Here is a 20,556-nt window from a genome sequence, read left to right as displayed (position 1 = left end):
ATCTCTATAATATTTTTTGCAAAATAAAAAAGTCGCTAAAATCTCTCTAAAAATCATATATTTCCTCTGTTTTCGCTTCCAAACAAAACAAACTATAAAAAAAAAAAAACAGAACAAAACTCTCTCTCTTTCTCTCTTTCTCTCTCTCTTGTTTCCTCAAGCTCTATAGAACTGATCGGCGATAATGGCAAAGTGTCACCGTAACAATGTAGATTCTCTTATCCTTCACCGTATACCCTCCGCTTCTTCTTCTTCTTCCTCCGCCTCCGGAAACACTTTCTCCGGATCATCATTGCGCAGGATCATCTTCGACGCAATTAGCTGCGGCGGTAGCTCTCGTTACCAACGTGAACTCCGAGAAGAAGACGACGAAGATGCTTCCAAATCGATAACAATCGGAGAGGATTTAGCAAGGAAATCAGAGAAGCTTTGTGATCTGTTAAACTTAGCGGTGATAGAGAGTGTTGTTGAGACGAAGAAGAAGGAGGAAACACTTGAGATTCTAAAACGTGTTGTTAGAGATTTACAAGTGGAGGCGGAGACGGCGGAGAAGAAAATAGTGGCGGCTAGTGAGGTTAGGTTGTTAGCAAAAGATGATACGGAGGCGAGAGTGACACTTGCGATGCTCGGTGCGATTCCACCGTTGGTTAGTATGATCGACGACGACGATTCACAAATCGCTTCGCTTTACGCTCTTCTCAATCTCGGAATCGGCAATGATGTGTGAGTTTCTTTTAGTACATTTTGAGTTTTGTTTCCATTGTATTGCATGTTACAAGTACATTTTTGTGTTTGATTTTTCGAACATTTTGAGATTTGTGAATGGTTTTTGTTGTTGTTGGTTTGCTTCTTTTAGGTAAAATGATAGAGAACATTTAATAGTTATGTCACTTTCAATGATTTTTTTTTTTTAAGGGTTTGATCTGTTTTGGTTATATGTTTTTCTAAAGCCAAGAACTTGGAAAAGTTGAAGCATTAAATTCAATCATTTGTAAGAATGACATATGGTTAAATTCTCTGAATTTCAGGAACAAAGAAGCCATTGTTAAAGCAGAAGCTGTTCACAAAATGCTGAAGCTAATTGAGTCATCAAAGCCTCCAAATCAAGCGATTTCGGAGGCTATTGTCGCGAATTTCCTAGGGCTAAGCGCATTAGATGCCAATAAACCGATCATCGGTTCCTCGGGTGCAATTATCTTTCTAGTGAAAACTTTGAAAAACTTCGAGGAAACTAGCAGCTCACAAGCTAGAGAAGACGCTCTTCGAGCTCTTTACAACCTTTCAATCAATCAACAAAACGTTTTCTTCATCCTTGAAACAGATTTGATTCCATATCTCTTGAACACATTGGGAGACATGGAAGTAAGCGAGAGGATTCTCGCCATCTTAACCAATGTGGTATCCGTCCCTGAAGGACGGAAAGCGATAGGGGGTGTGGTTGAAGCGTTTCCTATATTGGTAGATGTACTGAATTGGAATGATTCAATAAAATGTCAAGAGAAAGCAATTTACATCCTTATGTTAATGGCTCATAAAGGGTATGGAGATCGGAAAGCGATGATCGAAGCGGGTATTGAATCTTCATTGCTTGAACTAATACTTGTAGGAAGTCCATTGGCGCAAAAGCGAGCCTCAAGGGTACTAGAGTGTTTGAGAATGGTGGACAAAGGGAAGCAAGTCTCAGCTCCGGTTTATGGAATATCTTCTTCTTCTTCATTGGGTAGAGAGAGAGGTCATGATCTAAGGATGAGTGATGAGAGAAAAGCAGTGAAGCAGTTAGTGCAACAGAGTTTACAAAGCAACATGAAGAGGATTGTGAAGAGAGCTAATTTACCACATGACTTTGTTACTACTTCACAGCATTTCTCAAAGAGCTTAACTTTCTGAATCCAAGAAACAAAGTTTGTATCATTGTTAATCGTTTTCCAATAAAATTTGTTACTAGGAAATATTCTAGAAGAATATACTTTTTTGACTAAAATATTATCAACATGTTTATTTGACCAAAAAAAACAAATTACTCATGAATTTAAATATTTTACAAACTATAATCAAAATATTATGCTCTGATTACGATGCTATTTTTGTTTAGTATTTTCTCGATAAAGCTACTTTTTTTAGTTGTTTCATATTATTATATAAGTTTATAACATTCTTGATTTAGGTTAGAGCCATAAATGGTTGTTAATTTTGTATCCAAGGTTAGGTCAGTGACAGTCGTCGAGTGTAATTACCGGGAACATAAGGGGTACTAATAGAGTCTGATTTGGATCCTCCTCACATGCACCAATAATTTTTTTTTTTGATCAAAGCACCAATATTTTTTTTTATACTTCTTCATGTCATTTCTAAGACCCCAATATAGGTAAGTTACAGTATTGCCATCAAAGATATATTTCAATTTTTTTTTGACAAAAGAAAAAGAGAGATCCATCATCTGCATTAATTAAGCATGCATTGGTCCACTCGTGAATCGTGCATATAGTAGTGTCCATTAAAATATTACCACTTTTCTTATACCAATGTTCGTTGCACACTCGTGGGATTTGCGAAGAGAACCGACAACCATTTTTGTACGTTGTTTATTTATTTTTTTCTACTTGTTGGGCTAACGTAAAAGACGAATCTTGGGAAACCAAAAATGTTGTAGTTTAAGTACACGTAATGTTTGATTCAAGTGTAGTGTTTTTAGGTTAATGATTTTAAGGGCAATATAGATTGTTATTTGTAACCAATACATTCTTGATTTTAGACGAATACTCGGACACTTTTTTGTTGTGGTAAGAAGGAAGCCACGCAACGTACGTCAACAATTGGTTGCATTACTTAATTGGTTTCATTAAACACCACTTTTGGTCTACGATCTAGGTACGAGACATGATGATAAAGTAGAGATCTATAATTCGTATACATAGTTTGAAGTTTTCCTTATTGTATATATATCATATCTTCTAAGAGAACATGCAAAACTTTTTTTGTGTTATAAGGGATGGAGACAGTGTTATAGTATGAATGAATATGGAATATTTTGAACGAGACGTGCATATTTATTAATATCATAATTTAAGTGTGTACGACAAATTAGACATATAATGAGATATTCACTCGACACGACCGTTCTTGGGTAGATGTATTGACATAGACATTATCTTTATGTGTTTCAGTGTATAGACGTTGTGACTAAAGATATTTTTGCAATGTATAACCCGGTACCTACCATTCTCACTATTGGCTTCCAAATTCCTCTGCGGACTCTCCAACTATTTATATAGTTTGGAAAACGGCAATAAATGGATTCTAGAGGGAGATAAATCTTTGGTTACATGAGGGGAAATTTCTCAATTGAATTCAAAATCATGGATCTTGGCATAAGGAACAAAGTGTCGGCCCTGAAAGGATAGAGACTAAAGTGGGGCTCTATCATTCTTCAAACTTCAATGCTTAATTTTCGTCTTTTTCTCCTCCCTCCCAAGTAGACTTGAATTAGTGACATACTCCCTCTGTTCCTAAAACAATGATGTTTTAGTTTTACACACAAATTAAGAAAAAGTAACTTTTATATTTTTTTATTATTATTTTGTTAGTTTAATAATATTAGTTTTACTTCCCTCCTTCTACTATTAGTCACAAACAAAAATAATAATTATGTTTTTACAAAACATCAATCTTGGTGAAACAACTAAAAAACCCAAAACATCAAATAACTAGAAACAGAGTGAGTATATACTAACGTTGGGAACTCAATCTCAAAGCCACTAGACCACCATCCACTTGGTATATATATGTTTTTACTTAGCAAATGTATTGTAATAAAAGTCGCATTTCTCGTAGTTATCCTAAGGGAACCTAAGAATTAAGATCTCTTCGATCAGGTGAAACTTAGTTGTTTTTTCTTATATAGTTTCACATTTGATGTGGCAACTTAAAAGTGTAATATTCATTTGGCATACCCTTTTGATTATTAAGGTTATATTCTATTGATGGATGATCAATATAAATGAGACAAGGATGATGTGAACCAAGTGTAAGAACGATTACATGTAAGTATGTAACATATCTCTTTAATTATATGTATTGTTAAAAATAAAATATTATTGATGAAAGAATAGAAGAGGATACATCTCAAGTCGGTGCGGATCAGCCAACAATCTGGTTGTTGCATTAAATTATACTTATGGTCATGGACGGACCTACACATAATGGTAAGTGAAGGAGGCCATGGGTAAATGATATTTAGTCTCTTTTTTTTAAGAACTGAAATTCTTTATTTTAACATAGGAAAAACTGAATGATTGTAAGAGATTTATAAAAATGGAAAGAAAATTATACATCAAACATACCGAATAAGGACGGAAAATTGTATATGTAGAGTCGAGATGGATATTGTTTATAATTCTGAAATCGTCTCGTAGTGACAATTTTGTGCCGATCCAAATCATCCGTTCACATATTCTAGCAATTTAAACATGTACTCTTTTATATATTTCACTGGTTCCACATTTGTTTCTTTCTGTATGATCGGTTTACTTGGACTTTGATTATTTATTTAAAATAGTGTCACCATTTTTGTTTGAAAAATGAATTATTCACAAAAGATTTGTATTATTAAATAGTACTCTTGCAATTACAAAAGATTATTTTAATAGACTTAATTTCTTCAGTTGGAACCTCATTAGTTTTATTCAATATCATCGGTATAAGTTGGAACAGATTTAGTCGCATTTCGTGTAAGTTGGAACCGATTTAGTCGCATTTTGTTAAAAAAATGGTTCTTTATTATAATGTGATTGGTCAACTTTAGAAAATAAGTTTCTAATATATAAGTAAAGTCTAATTCTAATTAGTATGAAACATTTTGGGAAGGAGCCCAATAACAAATCCGTGCGGACTTGAACGTGTAAGCCCAAAGCGGACAATATCATACTATGGGGGAGTTGGATTGGGCTTAGATAAATGGTATAAGAGCCTAGGTCGAAAAAAAGTGGACCTTAGGGTGTGGGCTAAAGTTCGGTGTGGGGAAAACCCTCAAATGTGACACGATAAGAATGTGCCTCAAGAACTTCGCGAATAAGAAAGTGCCGAGTTAATGTGTCAAAGTTTCGCTGAAGAGGAGGCCCAATGTTCGTGGTCCTTGGTTTGGAGGGGAGATTGTTGGGTACAAACCAACGTCCCACATCGAAGTTTAGAAAAGAAGTTTCTAATCTTATTATATAAAGTCTAACTCTAATTAGTATTAGGCCTTTTGGAAAGGAGTCCAATAACAAATCGTACGGGGGAGTTGGATTGGGCTTAGACAGCCCTAATATGTAATGCTTATAGACGTATGGTACATTCTTTGGAATGCATGTTTCGTCACTGCAAAATATTGTACCATGAGACTAGAGAGGCACTTATTCTGATGTGACGCAATGTTTGCTGCCTAGAGAATCAAAGAGCTTGCATTCGACGATGGAGGGAGATTTGAGAGATATACTATGCGGACGCAAGCCTTCTTTATTTGACAAGCATACTTTCTTTATGTTACTTCCACAATACAATCTTTAGATCCTCCCAATACTTAATTTCTTCTTTACCAAACTTAACTTTCCTACCCATTTGGTTTATGCATACTATCTCTCCCTCTCGTATTGTTCATAAAGGCGCAAAGGTTAAAATTTTGTGACTGGTGGGATACAACATCTTCATCTATGATATCAAAAAAATTATCCGAAAAAAAAACAATGACTTTTGATTCATTTAGTTCAACTGAATACATGCCAACACATGTTACAAATATGACATTATAAAAATTATTAAACTTTAAAGATTGTAGTTTTAGATAATAATTCATGAAATAAAAAGCTACGATTTGCATCATACCTTGACAGAAAACTTTAGGAAAGAAACCCTCTAGCGACTAAGAAGAGGACGATACAATTATTTGAAGGTTTAGCATCTTCTTTAATCTTCTTTGCGCCCAACACTTTTGGAGGTGGATGGAGCATCTTTCATCAATATTGGCTCTTCCAAGTCGGCCGTTATTTCATCAAAAGTGAAACCGCGCTGCTGTCCGGAAACAATGAAAGCTAACCAGAGTGAGTTTAACATATCAAAATAACTTACGATGTGATTAATAATTGACCAGTCTATGAGCTAATAAAACATTAAGATTCAGGTTCAGTGGTATTGGCTCAACTAAAAACATTCCAAATTTACTTGACGAAATCCGGTATTACGTAAACGGTGATATTGTAGACCAAATGAAAAACAACATTAGAGATTTTTGTGTAGAAATGTGAAGAAAGTTTGTGAATGAAAGAGATTACCATTAGCTCATAGCTTTCCATCATTATAAGTTGTTCTGGCTTTAATTCGCCATCGAGAAGTCGTCTAGCTAGCGCTCGTGATGAGTTCTGCAAACAAACAATAACAACAAAAATTTCATATTTAAAATGAAATATTTTTCAAAGTTTAGGGCTTCAGGAGCACATGCATTGACAACAAAAAAATAGAAAACAAGAACATGCAAAACAAAAAGAAAAATATAGGATGGAGGAGATAAAGGAATAAAACTAACCTTGAGATTATCGACCATAATCTCCAACTTGTGATTGTACTTTGACATATCTTCTGCCAAAGAATCATATAAAACCTGCTCAAGAGCTCGAACCACCGGAACAACATCATCTGGCCAGTAAAAATCACTATCACGAGCTTGTTTCTTCTTAGTTGTACGACACTCGTGCTTAACTGCTTCCAGGAGCTCCTCCAATCCCTTGTCACGATCCGAATCACCGGTTAACAAATCAAAATCCTCCAAGATCGACTTATAAACCGTCCCGGCTTTAGGACTCCTTCTCTTAGCTCTTCCCATATACTCTTTCTGAACAATTCTTTTACTTCTTGAATTCTTAGTCTTTTGATCTTTCTCAATGTCAGGAAGATCACCAACTCGTAAAATCGTCTTTGCCACAAGACGATCAATCTCATCCTTTTGGTGCACGTCAAAGACATTATCAGTGAACTTCCTCAGCTTCTTCTTAACAAAATCATAAACATGTTGCACGATGAAGCCAGGTTGCTCACTACGGTTTGGGATTTGCTTATTCTCTGGCACGAAATTCACAACACACTTGTACTTCACAGATTCAGCAAACACTTCATCGCAATGGAAACTGTAGAATAGGCTTCTTGAATCTTTTGATTCCCATTTTCCAACATGTTTTTTATCCACATCCTCTGGGCGATAAAACCACTGGACTGAAAGTTTCACGTATTTTTCTTTGTTTGGTATATAAATATCCTGTCCAACAAATAATTTGATCATATGATAAGGTAAAAACTAAAAAGCATATCAATTTATTTTTATATTTGTTTTTTTTTACTAACCTTTATAATGGCACCATAGGGCTTGCTGTTAGGGTCGTCTGGAACCAATAGCACTGAATCCTCCTACGGGGAAAAAAATATAATGTAAATGGTAAATACAATTGAAAAAAACTAAAACAAAACAAAAATAATTTTTTTAGTTATGATATAATTTTAGTCGTTTTACACATATTAAGAAAATCGGTGTATTAATTGTTTTGCATATAACTATTTATCAATTAGTTTTTAAGTTTTTTCTTTGTGCAAATTAGCTTCTAAGTTTATAACTCGTTTTTATAATGATAAAACAATAATTGATATTCTGAAAAGTATCTGACATAGCTATATTGATTTAGAGAATTAATATAACTCAAACTGAAATGAAAAAAAAAATAGTAAGACAAAAAAACATTTAAATTCACCCTAGACGTTTATTATTTCTGGACCAGTTTTAAATACTAATATGTCAAAGCCTTTATAATAATAAATCAAAACGCAAAACAAAACTCACCAGTCCATATTGTGTGCCACGAAAGTTGAATGTCTTGTAATGACTCTTTTTCTTTGCACCCTTACCAGTAACCTTACTCACTTCCCCGAATGGCTGCGCACAATCCTCAGGTCTCCACTCTAACTCCATTTCCTTTGTCCAATTCGTCTTCCGCTTCTTCTCATGCTTTTCCTCGCAATCCTTCTTCCGCTTCATCTGCTTCTTCTCTGTTTCTTTGGTGTTCGAGTTCGACATATTTAACATCGACAATGCAACATTTTCTTCATCTTGGCTCACTTGATTCATTTGCTCGGTCAACTTCTCTTTCGTTAATAACTTTCTGGTGCGGCTCATAGTGAAATTTGAGCTTTTGTTGAAAACTTTGATTTATAACCTACAAATTCGTTTTTCACCCTATAATCGAAGAGAAAAAAAAAGAGTTGACATCAATATGATAGTATAGTATATTATGCCGGAATATTTAGTGATATGAAAGATAATGTACGAGTGATAGGATAACTTGACATATATCAACATAACACAATATATATAATTTTAACCAATTTAATATAAATATATAACTAATTAGCCTAACACTGAATAGTAAACATAAAAACAGAGAAACTAATAATCTAAAATACCCGGAAATATATACTAATATTAAACTTAAAATCGAGTGGCCGAGATATCTCGAAAAGAACTCAATAATACTAATATATATATATATATATATATATATATATATATAATAATAATAATAATAATAATAATAATAATAATAATAATAATAATTAGATTTCATGCGTAGAAAAAATTAATCAAGTAACTCAAAAATAACTGATAAATACTTTGCTAGTTGGCTACTTTAGCAGTACATGAGCGTATCACCTGTACTACTTTAGCAGGTCCGGCCCAAATGGGTAGGACAGATTGGCAGCAGTACAGGAGCGTATCACCTTTTTCAAAAAATTTCTTTGTAAAAAAGATCTATTTTGAGAAAGAAAGAAAACCCAAATAAGCTCACAAAAGAATATATATATTTGGTATAAACCAAAGCCTTTTCCACGAAAATTATGTAAATTAGCGTTCAAATAATAAAATTTCAATCAAAATGAGATCCAAAATATCATTATTTTTGTATAAATTTATTAAAAGGCCAAAAAAGTTTTTTGCCGTAGGACTCTAAAAATTATTGGGCCGGGGCTGACGGAACGAGGCAACCCAGCACAAGTAAACCTATTTTTAAGAAATATTTATAATTTCATATTGGCTTTTATAATATAAGAAGTACGGGTACAAAATTAGTTATCTGTGGCAGGTATGGGAACAAATATATCTAAATACTAATCATATATCAAAAATTAGTTATTCTTATGTGAAACGTGTTTTTTCATGTCACTGCATTTGAAACACACACAAAAGAAAAAAAAAAAAAAACACTTTTCACATCACATTAGATAAATGTATAAATAATTCCTACAACCAAAATTTTAATCATCCAGAAAACGCCATAAAATACTCAATTATACGTGCCCAAAAGAAAAACCAACTCGAAAATTATCTTTCAATTAACAAAAAGTTTACCAACTCGAAAATTACAAACAAAGAAAAAAAGAACACTTGGAGCATTCATATAATTATAAGTTACTTAGACGTGTACCTTGATCCTGATCTTTGTCCCACCAGACCAATGTTTGGCTACCTTACGGCTTCGTATAACAAAATCAAACTACTCATGCACAACAAGAGAGCCAAATTTCTCGGATATGTTTTTGTGAGCCTCTTTCTTTTACACTGGTTTTAATAACCCTCTCTCAACATTATTTATATATAATAGATTTTACCAACACATGAATACGACAGCATTAGTCCTAAATAAAAAGTATGTTTAGATTTTTCACTTTTAGATAGACTTAAGATGGAATAAAAGAGAGGTAAAAAGGGGAAAATGAAGGAAGATTTTGAAACAATTAAATAATAATCTAAATGAAATGTTAACTAATTCCTTAATAGCAATAAAAGCAAAAGTAATTTATAGGGAACATTTAAAGTTATTACAATGTATTTGGAGACTTTGGTTGATGTGGACCTGCACAAAAGTAACGTAAAGTTGGGTGGTCAAGAATTAGTTAGCTAATTCCTTTTTATGTTATAGACAATGCATGTATGTATTAATATTCAGTCAATAAAACAGTTGGCAGTAATATTTGTAAAGTTAAGTAACTTTAACTTTTTCAAGAAAAATACGCAATGCCACACATATTATTTCTATCTTAAAATTCTTCCTACAAAACCAACGGTTATATAAGGGAAGAAATCCACAAATTTTAAAGGTTTTTTCACAAACACACCAATATTATGTATATCAAAGAACATAATTGCTAATGAAAGAAACAAATAAAGCACAAAATTGCTAGTCAAAGAAACAAGTACTCATGAGTTGAGCCTGTTTTGGTGACAAATCTTTCTAAACAAAACAGCTATTAGAGAAAATCTCTTCTGCGTCGATATCACTCAGCGAGAGATTTTTCTTGCGGACGTCTCTTCTTTTGAGCAGAGGGCCGGCCCAAAGATTATTGGTGCATGAAGCCCAAAAGATTTTGATGCCCATTTACAATAAAAAACAAAAATTGTTATTATTTTTGGTGATCAAAGATCGAACCCACCACCTCATATCTGTGAAGGTGGTTAGATCTGGGACTGGAGACGCATGAGATTTCACAGGGTCGTGGATTGACGGGGGAGGTGTCCTGCGATCCGGTGAAGCTAAGCCACCGTTACCTTTTCTACTATCTACTGCTTCTCTCTCTCTCACGACTGACCATTAAACCTCTTCGACAAAAGAAAGCTCATTTTTCTTCTTCCTCCTCAAAACGACTCTACGGTGGCGGGATGTCGACGGATCCTGGGTCTCCATCTCTGTTCGGCTCGCGTCGTCCAGGCTCGCCGGATGTCCTGTTCCGATAAGCATTCGCGGTTTTATTGGGCGGTAGCTTCAAAGCCAAAGAGAATTGCTCATAAGAACAACAGTTTCTTAGACAATTTTTCTTCTTCCCAATTCATTAATCGACATTAAAGTCCTTAAATAGAGAAACAACATGGAAACTACAATTACGGAAGTTGGAAGAGTGGGGAATATGCTCCTAGTTTAGAGGAGAAAACTATTTTTTCCTCAATTAATAAAATAAACAATCTATATATAATGAGAGAGTTGTCTCTCCATGTAGGGTGTCCACATTATCATCCAAGTCATCTTATTTTAATTTTGTGTGGGTTCCACATATTTTATTTACTAAAACAAAAAAAAAAACATTAAAACTATAATTAATTCACACATTTTGTAATTTATATTATTAAATTTCATTAAACAAAAGCAATAATTTACAAAAGAATAAATTAAAGATTAAAAAAACAAAATAAATAAATTTATAACACAAAATATGAAATTTTTGAATAGAGATTGGATAAATATAAAATAATTGTATCTTAACATATAATTAGTAAACATTCCTAAATGACGAGAGATATGAAAAAAGAACTTATCATATATTTTAATGACAAAAAAATTATTTTTATGAGTTACAATTATTTAGTAGAATAAAGAAAAATAAAACTTTAAAATATACTAAATTTAAAGGTTTTTACTAAAAATAAAAAGTAATTCATTTCTGAAAAATACACATTTAAAATTAAAAATATATTTTTAATGTTAAAGTATCAATTCATGATATTTATTAAAAATAAGAAGGATTGAGTACATATTATTATTTATAATTATAATATAATATAGATAGTTATATTAATAAAGTTTTCAATATTATCAGTGTTCTCTAAATTAAAAAATGGTGGTTTTAAAAAAAATCAAATGAATACCTAAAAAAAGAAAAAACTACATATTAATCAGTGTTTACGAAATTTTAACATAGATCGAAAAATTTTAAGTAAATTTGAAATCAAATAAAAGCTATCCTAAACATCACAAATAAAAATAAAATAATCCAATTGAATAAGAAACTGTGTAACAATAATATTTACGAATGCTATTTGGAAACTAGAATAGTAATGATATATGGAAGAGTTTTTAATTAGAAGTAAAAATTAATGAATGTATTTTAAAATTAGAATGATTTATATGAGTTTGTACGTTACGAATTTTACGAAAATCAACATTAAGAATACTATATATATATATATATATATATATATATATATAATCATAATATACGTCTAATTGTATATGTATGTGAATTTGTTTTTTTTTTTTTTTTTCAAACGGTCAAGATAAAGTGCAAAATTTGATGTTGAAATACGAAGTTTGTGAATACGAATTAGTCTATATATGAGATTTGTTGTCTATAAAGCAATTTTACATGCACCAAACATGGTGAAAGACACTTTATGATAAATATCTCCTGAGATTTTTTAATATTCACTTTAATAAAAAGATCATGCAACTTATAAAAAAAATTTGAATATTGAAAGATATGAATGAGAAAATATTTACGATATATCTTGAGAACTAATTCATAGTCGAGTATATTATATGTCAATAACAGATCATCTTGATGGCCAAAGTCCATTAATACATCAATAACCGGATTAGACCGTATATTACTCGATATACCTTCTAGTTCGTTACAAATCCTCTCGGTTCCGATTCTTAATTGCAGATCATCTTGATGTTAATGCTCTAGATGTACAGGTCAGTTCCAACCAAAATTAGGGATTTGTTTTATAAAGCTGTGCTTTTTTTGTTTGTTAAAGATTGCGATTAAGGAGTGATTAGCTTGCTTTTATATGGTTTAGTTTGATAAAAATTTATGCTTTAGTGGTTTAATACTCCAACGCGCGGGTACATCTTTACTAGTATTTTTGCAGTTACTTTTGAGTCGGGTGAGTAAAATTGTTCTCGGATACTTTGGATACCCGACCCGTTTACAAATTTTGGTCATAAAAAAGTTTGTTGGATCGGGTTATATTTAACCCAACTCATACTACCGGATATTCCATATTTAATAATTTACATATTTAAAAGATTTGATTAAGATTTAGAATTATAATTCTCCTATCATCTTTGTTTGATTTGTTTTTAACTATTTTGAATCATCATATAATACATAAAGTAAAAACAGTTTTGTTTATAACCCAACTATTTTTTTTTTCATATACTATGATTCGAAATTTTAAAAACAGACATATATTATCCAATTGACGAAAATGTGTGTTCAACGTTCTACATCGATTAAAATATTAAGACAATGATTCAGAATCATATCATAAATAAGATCAACATTAATAAAATAAATGAGTTTTTTTGGCCGGACGGGTTTTTGAATCAACAATAATAAAAGATTAAAATATCATTAATCCGCCGCTTCAATACAGATTAAATCCTTTTTTTTTTAATACCACCAATATTAGACATATTAAATGAATCTCATTTAAAAAAATTGTATAAAACCAAAAATTGTCCCGTGGTATAATGTTACTTAATAACAATTGTAAACTATAAAATATAAATATCTTAAAAAATGATACAATTTTACAGAGAACTTACGAAAAAGAGGAATTGATTGTGACACTGGTTGTGCCAGATGTAGTGCACTGGAGGAAACAGTCAATCACACACTCTTTCAGTGCCATCAAGCAAGACAAGTTTGGGCACTTTCTCAGATTCCTACGGTTATGGAGACTTTTCCCACAAATTCTATTTTTGCAAACTTGGATCATTTATTTTGGAGAATACCATCGGAGTTTGATTCTATAGCTTTTCCTTGGATTATTTGGTATATTTAGAAAGCACGGAATGAAAAATTGTTTGAAAATGTGGATAACGATCCGTTAGAGGTTTTACGGTTAGCGGAAAGAGAGGCACAACTGTGGCACTCAGCTCAAGTGGAACTTCATTCTGAAACTCAGGCTTCAGTGGAATTTCCAAATCAGCCTCAAACGAGGGGGATGTCCCTAGATTCGGATTTTACAGGATACCGTTGTTTTGTGGATGGATCCTGGAAAGACAGCGATAAGTTTTCCGGGATAGGGTGGTTTTGTACACCATCAAACGGTGAGCCATCAACAATGGGAGCTGCCAACCTCCGTAGAAGCCTATCTTCGCTACATGCCGAATTTGAGGCCCTCCTTTGGGCGATGAAGTGTATGATTGGTGCAGATAATCAAGAGGTAGCATTCCTTACAGACTGTTCTGACTTGGTGAAGATGGTGTCTTCCCCAACCGAATGGCCGGCCTTCTCAGTGTATCTGGAGGAATTTCAGAGCGACAAGGAAGAGTTCTCTACCTTCTCTTTATCTTTAATTTCTCGTTGTGCAAATGTAAAAGCGGATAATCTGGCACAAAAAGTTCGTACGGAACCGCTTCATATCACTTATGTAAACAACATTCCACAAGAATGGCTCTTTTGAGCACTATTTAATTACGGATGACAAAAAAAAAAAAAAATCGTTAAACTTTAAAAATTATTACTTTTAGAAAACAAATCACGGGACGGGTTAAGAAGTTATATTTCGAAACAAAGTTATATGGTGGACGAGTTTGAATCAATATTTATAAAATTTTAAAATATTATTAACATGCCGCTTTAATACAGATTAAATCTTTAGTGTATTAAAATATAAATGACTTAGAGAATGATATGATTTGTAAACTTTTATATATAATAAATAATTATTAAATTTTAAAATAAAAACAAATCACGGGATGGGTTAAAAAATTATGGAACGGGCTATATTTCGGAACGGGTTTATATGGCGGACGAATTTGAATCAATATTTATAGATATCATTAACATACCGCTTTAATACGGGTTAAATCCTCAGTCTATTAACAATTGTCTCGTGGACTCGTGGTATACCGTTACTTAATAACAATTGTAAACTATAATATAAATAAATATTTTTTAAGGAGATACAATTCACAAAATATTTTTATACTAACTTTAAAAATAAATCATCCCGCGGTGTACCGTGGGTTAAAATCTAGTAATCTAGTTATAATTAATACTAGGATCGGACCCGCGGTCCACCGCGGGGGAATATTGGTTTACATACGTTGAATTTAATATTGTGTGTTTTTAGTAGAGCGAATCATGTAGTATACTTATAAATATTCATAATAACGAATTGTAGAGAAAATGTTAAAAAATTTTATAAATAAACCCATCGTATTAATTATGATTTACAAAATAGAATTTTGTGTTTTAAAATTCTAAAATTAGACGATTCATAGGAATTAGAACAGTCAAAATAGGTCAAAAACCTTGGGTCGATCCCAAATCATCTTACTATGGGGTAGATTTGGGAAAATATATTAAACACGCAAATAAGCGGGCCACATGGATTAATTCGCAGTGGGTCATAGGTTTAATCGGTTTTCATCCGCGGATTGGTGGATCAGCCCGCATGTTAGTATTTATGGATAAAATTATAATTTATTCAACATGTGGTAATTTAAACAAACTTAATAGTATTTTTATTTATTTATTTATTTTAGTATTTTGGTTACTTTAAAACAATTTAAACAAAATCCACGGACAATCCCGCAAATCCGCATACATTCGCGGAACGGGTTTGTATTTCATATATGTTACCCGCGGATCGTGCGGACCGACAACTACAAGTCAAAATATTTTTTGCCTATCGAAAACGGGGTTAACGGGACGAATCAACTCGCTTTGACAGCTCTAATGGGAATATTATTTAGTCATACAACAAAATGAAGTTTGGACATAGGAATAATAGAATATGTATCTTATTTCTTAGGTGAGAGATTGAAAGATGAAATATAATGATTAAAAATTAGTTATTATTTTTCATGATTCACAAAATTTAATAAATACTTATCATCTTGTTGAATAATTCTAAAATCATATTCAATAAATCTTTATAAATTGAAAATTAAACTTCTTTGGTAAGCTATAGGTATGAAAATACCATAATTTCGATTTAATCTAATTAAATTAAAATTAGTTATATGTATTTTATATCTATTTAATGTACACGACCAAAATAAAAATATCTATTTAATTTATAAAACAGATGGGGTATTACTTATGTGTGATAAATTTTCTAGAAATCTTTAGAAGCAAGTAAGATATCTTTCAATTAATGATAATTGGCTAAAATGAGCGAAATTAATGATAAAAACGTTGATTGTTATCGAATTAGTTCCAAAAATATATGAAAAATTTTATTATACGTAATTAATGTATAATATTGTTCGAAATATGCTTTTATAATTAGTTGCCATAAGTACAATCAGATTTTATTTGATTTCCATAAATATTTCATTTTTCATTCGATTTTTCATTATTAATTCGAATTTATATTCCAAAAAAAATTCAAAGATCCGATTTCAGAATTTCGGGTCAATTTTCTGATTTTAACCCGACCCATTTTCATTTGTACTTCTCTTTTAATAGTATAGAGATTAATGATAATTGGCTAAAATGAGCGAAATTAATGACAAAAACGTTGATTGTTATGGAATTAGTCCCAAAAATATATGAACAAATTTATTATACGTAATTAATGTATAATATTGTTCGGAATATGCTTTTATTATTAGTTACCATAAGTACAATCAGATTTTATTTGATTTCCATAAATATTTGATTTTAATTCGATTTTTTATTATTAATTTGAATTTATATTCCAAAAAAATTTCAAAGATCCGATTTCAGAATTTCGGGTCAATTTTCTGATTTTAACCCGACCCATTTTCATTTGTACTTCTCTTTTTTTTTTTTTTTCGTCATTTGTACTTCTCTTTTAATAGTATAGAGATGCTAATAGATTTGCTCTCATCAAAACTTGTTGAATTCTTAAAATGAAAGCGCTTGACATAACCCATATAAGAATATGCAACTCCATAGGAAAGTGGGAAACGCCCTATGACTGTTCTAATGACCTAAAATACTGGTTGCTCCATCCTGTAGATGAAGGATCCAACCAACATTAGTTTCTCGATTCTCTTTGTTTCCAAGTGAAAATCTTGGGTTGTAAATCACTTGAAGTATCAAAAGATTATCTCGAATTTAACTCTCATTCTTCTCCTAAATAAAATAGTTGGAGCATAGAGTATATTCGGCAGACGGTCATTAAACAAAGCATGGTTTATCGATTTCATAGTATCCTCGCATCAAGATTCAAGGGCAAAATTCATATATCGACTATCATATGATTCAAATTTAAACTCTCATTAGTCGCAATAGCACCTGACACTGCTTGCAAGCCAATATGAGGGGTTCGTCATCATCTAGATAAGATTGCCAGATTAAAACCATCTCCAAATGCAATGGAGATAAGCTTCATTTAGACTCTTCGCTCCCATAATGATCTCTCCATGGTGTGGGTGCATGTGAGAAGGAGATCTTGATTCATATTTTATTCTAGTTTTGTCTAACGTTTTAAAGTTCAAACATGGGTTCTTCGACAAATTCCATCAGAAGCACTAAAATGTTTTTGCCGTGAATTCATAATGAGAGTTGAGCTTTCTTTGGATTATTTGATTTATATGAAAGCTGGGAACAATGAAGTATTCAAATATTTAGATCGAGAACCACACGATATCTTGAAGATCGCGAGGAACAAGTCTTGAACGTGGAAAAACTCGCTGGCGACTGATTTTCCAAGGGATATAGATCATATCCCACCAGCTACAGAGTACTTATGTCTCAAATGTCATATTGATGGTTCTTAGACAAAACGATATGTTTAAAGGATTTTGTTGGATTTACTATCAGGGTGACCAAAAAAAAGAGATAAATGCAGAATATTCTACCAAAACAATATATATTCGTGCGACTAAAAGTATTCTCAATCGAAAATTAGCAAATATATATCTCTATTTTCTTGTTTATGATGAGTTTAGAGAGTAAAAGATGAGATACAAAGTCCTCCAGAGAAGTTATCACACTCTTCACCTTACTTGCTGCTCTCATTAAGGGGAAGGTACACTCCTTCTGCTGCCAACCAAATGTTATCCGCCTTCTTCTCCCGAATTCCACACACCTGTGTACCCAAAAAACAGAATCTGATGCATTAAATCTTGTTGTATATCTATCTCAGCATGAGTTTCAACACATTGGAATAATCTTTAAAGATCAGGCTTAGATGAGAAATAATGATATTTAGTTACCTCTTGCTGACCACCAGCTATACGTTGGTACTTCTTGTCATGGCTATGGAGGTAGCCACTAGTGTCTATGTGTTGAAGACGGACTCTTTGGTCCTGTTTCCATGTCTTCCCACTTCCTTCGATTATAAGCCTATGCGCAAATGGAAAGTAGCATGAGTTCTCAGGTGGATGTGGATAGACTAAACATTAGATGAGAATACAAATTGATTTTAAGGGATATTTACTTCCAATGATCCCCGGTATCGGAATTTGTATCATCTCCGAAGCAGCTAACCTGCATCAAGAAAATGGGTTAACTCGATAGCAATAAGGAAAATGCAACTACCAATTGAAACCGGCAAAGCACTTCACAATTCACATAGATCCGCTAGTAAATATCCTCTTACCACTAGCTCTCTATATTGATTTCCTAGATCTATCTCTCGTTCGGATCTTTTGCATCCAATCTTAGCGGATCAGGGAATACATAAAACGGAAAACAATACTAACCTCTAAGTTCCCTGATATAGGGGATGCATGCAAGTGACTGTGAAGCCATTTTCTGGTCTTCATATGCTGCAACCTAATGGTTGCTCCACTCTTGACAGCATCACCTTGCTTTTCTGTTTTCCCAGGCACAGGTTTAACAATCTATCAAAACAAAACAATTGCTCAATCACTCCACCATACCTCACTAAAACACTTGATAAAACAAGTTACCACACCATAGCTAGAATATTCAAAGTATGAGATGATGCATACCCAATAGCTGTTGGAATCAACGACGCCTGGAAAACCAGTAACTGATTGCTGACCACTACCGGATCCATACGGCACATCGTGAGAATGCAATCGAAATTTAGTTTTCTCATGCATCAGCTTAATCGCACTTCCATAAGTAATCTGTCAATATCAGAACATCATTCACACAATCGTCCAAATCTATGGGAAATCAAAACCAAATCAACAGATTAGGGATTTCAAAAAACCACCTCGACACCTTCTTTACCAGAAGCAGCGGCGGAGGCAGTTGTGTAACCGGAATCAGGATCGAGACTTAGGTAAAGGAAGATAGCGAGACAGAAGAATCCTAAAGCCATCACGAAGAGCAGACCGATAAACCAGTTCTGCTGCCAAAAGGGAAACTCCGGACTCGGTTTCTTCGCCGCAGGAGCTCGAACAGGTGAAGACGAAGGAGGAGATGATGATGATGATGATAATGGCTTTCTTCTCGAGAGAGCTTGTTGTTGCCCGGACGTCGACGCCACCGTGAAGGATCAAATTGAGATCTCGCCGGAGACAGTAATTGGTTAATTTTCCGATTTGGTTCTTCGTCGTGCTTATGAGAGGCGTCTTCGTGTAGAGTAAGTTAATTAATTTCCTCAGTTTATGTTGACACGCAGTTGTACGTACAGATAACGAATGATATTTTAACACGTGTACTTTTGATGAGATGTCGTGTTATGAGTGGTGCATCGGATGTATTTATTTTTCCCAATCTTTTCTTGGCTCAACATCAACATTTAGCACTGTTCTAAAAAACGGTGTAGGCGGTCGGTCGTTTAGGCCCCGACTAGGCGCTAGCTTCTCATGCGATGCTTAGATGACCGTTTTAACTGTCTAAAATTACATAGATCTTGTTTAGTGTATTTTTTTTAATTTCAATTAAGTTTTATTTCTATATATATATATATATATATATATATATATTTATAAATATTCGTATATTGTTTAATATAAATACAATATATTTTTATCTAGTTTTTTTTTATAATTTTATATTTTTTAGTTTTATATAGATATTTTATATAACTTTTATATATGATATCATATTTATAATGTTTTATGTTATAAACGTCTAAACCGCTTAAAAATCGCCTAGGTTCCGATTAAGCGTTCTAAGCGCTAGGCACTAGGTCACCGCCCGCTTAACGTCTAACGCTTTCTTGAACATTGACATTTAGCAAATAGTGAATTCGTTTAACTTTATGCTTTATGGGTATTTCCCAATTTAGAGTAGACTATCATATTCATGTCCACCAAACAATAATAACAAATAAGCAGTTCTAGAAACAATAATTTTGAAGATGATTAAAAGCAGACCGATAGCAGATTGAATAGCAAATTAGGAACTAAAAAAAAAAAATATTACACCAGTAGAAACATGTAACTAAATATCATTTATCTGTTTATAGAGATGCAAAACTCATTTGCATCATCTCATTTGCAGCTTCTATCCTAACCTTTTTATTTTCAATGTAAGAATTCAAATCTTTGTTTCATTCTTTTGTTGCACCATGATGCCTATAAATACTTGCACCGACTACTTGCACCATGAAGCCTATAAATACTTGTTTTAACTTAGCTTTTTGGTGTGCATCAGTCACGAATGAGAGACACTAGAAGCCTCCATCGGCGTTTCTTACTCGTCCGATCTCGTTCTCATCACCGTTTATCACCGAAGTCATAATCGTTCACTTCTAGTCACTAGTATGTTTTCGTTTACTAGCTATATCTACTTGCTTAAGGGAAAAGAATCCAACAAATTTGTGTTACAGAGAAGATCTCTCAATCCTTTTTCATACTC

The 20,556-nt window shown here is 32.8% G+C and overlaps 3 protein-coding genes across 3 annotated transcripts; 1 reads left to right on the top strand and 2 right to left on the bottom strand.

The window, feature by feature from the left end:
- Window positions 1–76: 76 nt before the first annotated feature.
- Window positions 77–1,962, top strand: LOC9314894 (U-box domain-containing protein 4). Its single transcript, XM_002880607.2, has 2 exons — window positions 77–723; window positions 1,029–1,962. The coding sequence occupies exons 1-2, from the start codon at window positions 185–187 to the stop codon at window positions 1,885–1,887; spliced, it is 1,398 nt and encodes a 465-aa protein (XP_002880653.1). The 5' UTR covers window positions 77–184; the 3' UTR covers window positions 1,888–1,962.
- A 3,740-nt stretch (window positions 1,963–5,702) lies between these two features.
- Window positions 5,703–8,565, bottom strand: LOC9314893. The gene is made up of 3 exons (XM_021027439.1): window positions 7,859–8,565; window positions 7,369–7,431; window positions 5,703–7,282 (listed from the first exon to the last, which is right to left on the bottom strand). The coding sequence occupies exons 1-3, from the start codon at window positions 8,189–8,191 to the stop codon at window positions 6,374–6,376; spliced, it is 1,305 nt and encodes a 434-aa protein (XP_020883098.1). The 5' UTR covers window positions 8,192–8,565; the 3' UTR covers window positions 5,703–6,373.
- An 8,998-nt stretch (window positions 8,566–17,563) lies between these two features.
- LOC9316720 (stromal cell-derived factor 2-like protein) lies at window positions 17,564–19,341 on the bottom strand. The gene is made up of 6 exons (XM_002878779.2): window positions 18,962–19,341; window positions 18,732–18,872; window positions 18,480–18,620; window positions 18,215–18,264; window positions 17,991–18,120; window positions 17,564–17,863 (listed from the first exon to the last, which is right to left on the bottom strand). Exons 1-6 carry the CDS (start codon window positions 19,067–19,069, stop codon window positions 17,777–17,779), a joined length of 657 nt encoding a protein of 218 aa, XP_002878825.1. The 5' UTR covers window positions 19,070–19,341; the 3' UTR covers window positions 17,564–17,776.
- Between the last annotated feature and the right edge of the window lie 1,215 nt (window positions 19,342–20,556).

Source organism: Arabidopsis lyrata, assembly GCF_000004255.2.
Source record: "Arabidopsis lyrata subsp. lyrata unplaced genomic scaffold ARALYscaffold_4, whole genome shotgun sequence".
Taxonomy (NCBI): domain Eukaryota; kingdom Viridiplantae; phylum Streptophyta; class Magnoliopsida; order Brassicales; family Brassicaceae; genus Arabidopsis; species Arabidopsis lyrata.
The sequence above is the reverse complement of the archived record's forward strand: the minus strand, read 5'-3'. Positions and strand labels throughout refer to the sequence as shown.